Consider the following 6,081-nt stretch of genomic DNA (forward strand, 5'->3'; position numbering starts at 1 on the left):
CAACTTCATTTATTTTAAGTGGTTCAGAAAACAGTAAGCAGATAATCACCTGCTTTATTTGGATACTAAGTTTATAATAATCTACATGTAGGTTATTATATGCAGCAGCACAGACGCACAGATTAAGCACCACAGGTAGTCTCTTCAGTTGAGTAACTTAATCTGAACTCAATTTTCAGTACATGGGACGGCATGTATGACAAATGTATTTGCCCACTTAGGAAAATAACAGACTAAATACAGATTCCTTTTTAAACTGAATTCCTGTTTCTCAGGAAAAATCACTCTTGTACCACAGAGCTAACAAAACATACATTTTTCTCTTGTGTTCAATCTGATACAATAATTACAAAAGAAATATTTTCCATGATTACTATAGATAAGAATCTGCAGCTGCTAAAAATTCAACATCATTATCAAGATATTCCAGGATTACATTTCCACCATTATATAGCGGCAATTCTTTAGAGTTTATCCACGATTCTACTATGTGATCCAAAGGCAGGGCTTCTCCAGATGCTGTGTGGCAAAGTCTTAATTTCTGAAAATTGGGAGAGGAAGAAGTTAATCACTCTTAAATCCAAATATAAGGAATTCCCACAATATTGCTTCAATTGATTTACCTTGGCTGTGGTTTGGTTGTTGTCATTTTTAAGGCTTGCTAAGCGGGCTGCAGAATCTATCACTTTGCCAATGCTCCATTTGCTGCAAAAGTACATGGGTATACTTTTGTTTTTACTTCCTTTGGGTAAAAATACTTGGAAATAGATTCTGTCTGCCTATAAGAGAAAAAGCCAAGTTGCATGGTTAAAATAATACTTCCTAGTCACATTTTCCATTTACTTTATTGCTCTAAAACAGAGGTCCCCAACCTTTTGAGCACCAAGGACCGGTTCCGTGGAGAGAGGTTTTTCTGTGGACCAAAGGGTGTGGTTTCATGTACTGCCTGCATCCCGCAGGTGGGGCTTTGCTTGTTTGTGCGGACCGGTTTCTGGCATGCCGCGGCCCAGTGCTGGTCCACAGACCGGGGGTTGGGGACCCCAGCTCTAAAAGAAACTTTTGCATTTCTCTACCAGTTCTGAAATTTCTCACCCCAGAACTACAGTTTTAAGACAAATTCCCCCTTCCCCCTTCACTTCATTAAATCCACATCTTACATATAAACAACAGTATCCCCTACCATCCTTGAAACAAGTTTAATTGTAGGATTAGAAAAAAGTGTTAGAGAAATAAAGACTGCAGTTTTTCAGAAATGTATTTGTCTATTCCATAAGCATGATTTACCTGTGGAACAGACTTCTCTCCACATGCGTGCATTTTCAGTTTCATCAGGGCCACTTTTGCAGCTGTTTCAGGATTCTTGGCTCCTCTGCATTTTTTAATCATAGTGGCTTCTTTTTTAGAATCTAAAAATATAATTCACTGGGTTGAATTTCCTGCCCCTCCTTTTTCTAAATGTTATTTAAGATGTAGTATCTTCCCTGATCATCAAATCCGGACAGCTGTTATTATTCAAAATGTGTGACTGAGAAGTGACAGCACTGAAATCTAAAAGAAGAGATTCTTGTAATTCCTTAGTATGAGAAAAGAAATTTCTATGGTATCGTGTAATCATTTTAATATAAAATACTGTGGAACAGCACTATTGTTACTGAAAAAACTTACACTGAGATCTATTCTTGCAGATTTCAATACGTAGCAAAGACAAGGAGCATGATGTCTATGGACACCCAAATGCCGAGATTATCTGTCTTGCTGCATGCCAGGCTGAGCAACCCATGTGTTTCTTTTCATTTTTTAGTTTTTTATGTAAGTGGGAAATTGTCATGCTGCAAAACAAATTCCAGCCTCTAATGTCATCCTTGTTTATATTGTAAATACCATATGGGGATTATAATTCTAGGCATACTTGGGGAAAAAGTAAACACTGTAGCATGAATTGTGGAGTATTGTTTTGCTACACTATGCCATTCGGTTCAGAAGACTTCAAATTCCCATTATAATTAACTGAGGTTACAGAGTGCAGCTTAATCTCTGCAATTCTTTAAAGCAGGATTTATTCAGCTAAAGGGCATGGATCACTGGATATGTGTTCTATTTTAACATGGAGTTCTGAACACTATTATAGAGGAAACAATATTTTAAAAAATCCTTCTGCACTTACCTACAATATCTTTAACCAGTTGCTGAGTGACAGTCATACGAGCTTGAGGGATTTCCAGTTTCTCACACTCATGATCTGACTGATGACGGTGCCTGGAAATAATAGACTGCCAAATATTCAGTAGGTATTTTACAGATCAATAGGATGAGATTTGTTTAAATCTTTTGCCTTTGCTCACCTTAAGCAAAAGTGTTTTTCACAGTAAGCACATAAGACGGGTACAAGTTCTCTTCCATCACAACCTTTATACGTGCATGAAAATGATTTGTGATAATCCAGTTTCATATTTTTGTTTTTTAGATTTGCCTAAGTGAATTTTAAAAAAATATGGTGTAAATTCTTATTTATTTCAAAGATCAAATTACACATCGAGATGATTAAAGCTCATAGTTTAAACTAAATGTACACTATTTAAACTACTTTGTGGCAAAAAACTGAGAGGAAGTAGCTAGTTCAATGTAGATATAATGCCAAACTATAACAGTTAATCCTTTGCTTAAATGCTTCTTCTCTTCCTGTGAACTCCTGGATAAAAGAGGCAACAAAATACTTTGCATACTTGTCCTACAAACCTGGAATACAACTTGACTTAATAGCTCTTTGCAGGGTAGACACAAGCCATAAGAAGATTGCATAGCAAAAATAGAACTCTTGCAAACCATATTTTGCAAACCCTGGTGGCACAGTCATTTGAATGCAGTACTGCAAATGCACTCTGCCATAGTCTGAAGTTCGATCCCGTTGGGGTTCAAGATTAACTCAGCCTTCCATCCTTCCAAGGTCAGTAAAAGGAGGAACTAGATTATTGGGGAGCAATATGCTGACTATAAACTATTCAGAGAGTGCTGTAAAGCACTGGGTTGATATATAAGCCTGCTATTGCTATTTACTTGAGGTCTTTGGTTTTACAGTCTTACTTTTTGGACCAGTTCCCTCAATCAGACAATTGGTCTCCTTATGATGCTCTGTGTACCCAAATTGCTAGCCCGAACTCCCTCAATTGGTCAACAGGAAAGTATAATAAGAACAAAGGTAGCCAGCTAATAGTCTACCCCCAACCTATTCATTCTTCCCCAAAGATAGGATTAGCCATGGAGCAGCAGAAAAATATTTTGAGGCTTAGCTGAAAACTGTTTTCAATTGCTGCAATGAACAAAAAGATTTCAAGCTGTGTTCACAAACTCACAATAATGTTCTCACTTGGTCAGCCCTTCTAAACTATGTAACCTAAAAGAGCTTTTTTGTAGGCATAATTTGGGAATAAGAGAACCTGGATAAGAAAGTTTTGCTTGTAAAAATATTCCAAACAAATGTAAAAAATATGAATTTCTCTTATTAGGTAAAATATTCATAAATGTAACTTGCAACAAATTATGACTTATTAGCTTACCTCAGAACAACCATGAGCAGATCGACTTCTGTGTTGAATACTTAAAAATAGTTTTACAGAAAGAAAAAAAATGCCATCAATATGTGTAATATAGGATGTTATGAGTTTCTTAATCTTTCTTAGTCAGCTTAAAATGAAAGAATTACCATGTAATATTTATTATTTCTTTTCTCATTTCCATATTATTTTCTCTAGCCTTCTTTACAACTCTGTCCCAAATCTCTAAATAGTTTATATTGCTAGACTATACCTTAATAATTAATATAATTACCAGAAAACTCCTGAGCAGCCATCACAAACAAAAGGGAGGAAATCTAATATAAAAGAAATATAATTATATTCATAGTTTGATAGGTATAATTATTATACTGATAAAATGTAGGTTGGAAGCTCTACTCCATTTGAACACATTACTGGCCAATTTATAAGCTAAACCTGCAGAATTAACTAAGTATGTTTTAATTTTTTGGATTTAAAGACATTTCAGTCATAAATTCTGAGCAGTATACATATATTTGTAAATCAGGTTGAAAACATTCCAGTAATAAAACAAAGTCATAGAATACAGTGACTTGTGCTATCCTTATTGAAATACAATTTACTAATTTAACTGCATTGGATTGTGCCTTTTTCTTTAGAGCTTTCAAATAAGAAAAAAGGTAATTAATGTTTCTGTCTTGAACTGTTTAATAAGAGTCATGGTAAAAAATATGACTTTTCGTTTCATAATTTTATCTTTTTCAGTTACAGGAATAGTTCAGTAGCTGTATAGTCCCTGTCTCACAGGGTTGTAGTGGGGAGTGCTGTATAGTTTTCTTGAAGGACGTGAGGGTTATGCATCTAATAAGACACCAAGAGAATTTTCAATAATATAAAAATGCATATTGAAACAAAATAACAGTTTAAAATAATACTAAAGAACAATATATTATGATAAATGTAAACTATGTGTGGAACATTTTGCAGAAAGGCAGGATTATAATGTCAAATATATAAGTGGGAATAAAACTTCTCTTTTTGTCCAATTTTCATAAAACCTCTGGCACACAAGTGCTTTGTTTTTGAATGACTTTGGGATGATTTCAGTAGATCAGAGTAATAGCTAGAAATAGTTGGAAAACATGGATTTTTCGAATCGCTAATTAAGCTAAAGAGGGAAGCAAAGTGGGATTTTAATGGTAGACCTGTGAGTACATCTCTGATAGGCAGAGTTCACTTTCTTCCTTAATGCTACATTTTACCCACACGTCAATTCTTCCGTTCTTAAGAACTTTTTAAAACATTTAAGTATAAATGACATCAAGTCATACAACGTGTGGTCACACCTTTACGTTTTTTTATTAAAAAAAAAGGAAATCTGCTTTTTACTACATTCATAACCACAAGCGCCCTTCAGCTGCATTTAACCGGCAGGCAGGCAGGCAGATCCATAGAGCCTCAGTATTTACCCTCGTCTTTTCGATCGTCCGCTCTTGCCTGCACCCTGGTTTGCGCTCGAATAGCGCTCGTGGGAAAGGTAGAAGCACCAAGCCAAGTGCGGGAATCGTTTGATGCTGAAATTCCCACGGTGACAGCCAGCCAACTCAAGAGGCACAAATGTTTCGCGGTAAAAGTTGCGAGCCCTTGAAATACTTATTTGGGTCAGACCCCGGCCGATCACTCTTTTCCTCAGGGGTCTTCAAACTTGGCCCTTTTATGACTTGTGGACTTCAACTCCCAGAATTCCTCAGCCAGCTGGCTGAGGAATTCTGGGAGTTGAAGTCCACAAGTCATAAAAGGGCCAAGTTTGAAGACCCCTGCGTCTAGATCCTGAACCTCCTAACAAAACGCTCTTACCGAGCTGTTTACACTCTTCAACCCAGCAATGCTGCCCGATTTCCAATTCCGCCATCTTTCGCAACAGCGCATGTGCAGGCCGCCACTTTCTTCCGGGAACACTGTGATCTTTATTCCCCCTCCTCCCCCTTCTCGCCTATTCCCTTCCCTGTTGCTTGAATCCTAATGGGAGGCGGGCTCGTCTCTGACATCACAGAGGGGTGGAGCTTGTGACTCAGGAATAAGCTCTGTCGTTATCCCAGCAACAACTGCGAAGTAATTTTACGTTTCCTTCTGGAGATTTTTCGGTTTCTCCATTCTAGACTTCAGTTTAGGATTTCGTAGAAGTCTTTCATTCACTTCTGACACAACTATGAAATGAATTTGTGATTCAACAAGAATCCATTGACCTACGCAGGGGTAGGCAACCTCGGCTCTTTTATGACTCGTGGACTTCAACTCCCAGAATTCCTGAGCCAGCTTGGCTGGCTCAGGAATTCTGGGAGTTGAAGTCCACGAGTCATAAAAGAGCCGAGGTTGCCTACCCCTGGCCCTACGGATTGCTTCTATTATATGAGCTAAAAAAATAAAATTTAACGGACATTTAGAATCATTTAGGAAAAGTGCATGGTTTTTTTTGTTTTTTCCGTTAATAAGCAGATAACTGGTTTGTTAATAGCAAACGCTAGGGAGAATCTGGGATTGAGGTTGA

At 37.2% G+C, this 6,081-nt stretch overlaps 1 protein-coding gene across 3 annotated transcripts; it reads right to left on the bottom strand.

Annotated features, from left to right (window-relative positions):
* Positions 1–248: 248 nt before the first annotated feature.
* On the bottom strand, positions 249–5,528 carry ZFAND1 (zinc finger AN1-type containing 1). 3 transcript variants are annotated; one of them, XM_081325162.1, is made up of 8 exons: positions 5,391–5,528; positions 3,826–3,868; positions 3,555–3,594; positions 2,343–2,470; positions 2,165–2,256; positions 1,285–1,406; positions 624–779; positions 249–541 (listed from the first exon to the last, which is right to left on the bottom strand). In XM_081325162.1, the coding sequence occupies exons 1-8, from the start codon at positions 5,443–5,445 to the stop codon at positions 374–376; spliced, it is 804 nt and encodes a 267-aa protein (XP_081181288.1). In that variant the 5' UTR covers positions 5,446–5,528; the 3' UTR covers positions 249–373. The 3 variants fall into 3 exon arrangements, with proteins under 3 accessions (XP_081181288.1, XP_081181289.1, XP_081181290.1); XM_081325163.1 differs by lacking the exon at positions 5,391–5,528 and adding an exon at positions 5,003–5,212; XM_081325164.1 differs by lacking the exon at positions 3,826–3,868 and having other exon boundaries at positions 5,391–5,465.
* Positions 5,529–6,081: the final 553 nt, after the last annotated feature.

The sequence above is a fragment of the Vipera berus genome, assembly GCF_964194415.1.
Source record: "Vipera berus genome assembly, chromosome: 3".
Classification (NCBI taxonomy): Eukaryota; Metazoa; Chordata; class Lepidosauria; order Squamata; family Viperidae; genus Vipera; species Vipera berus.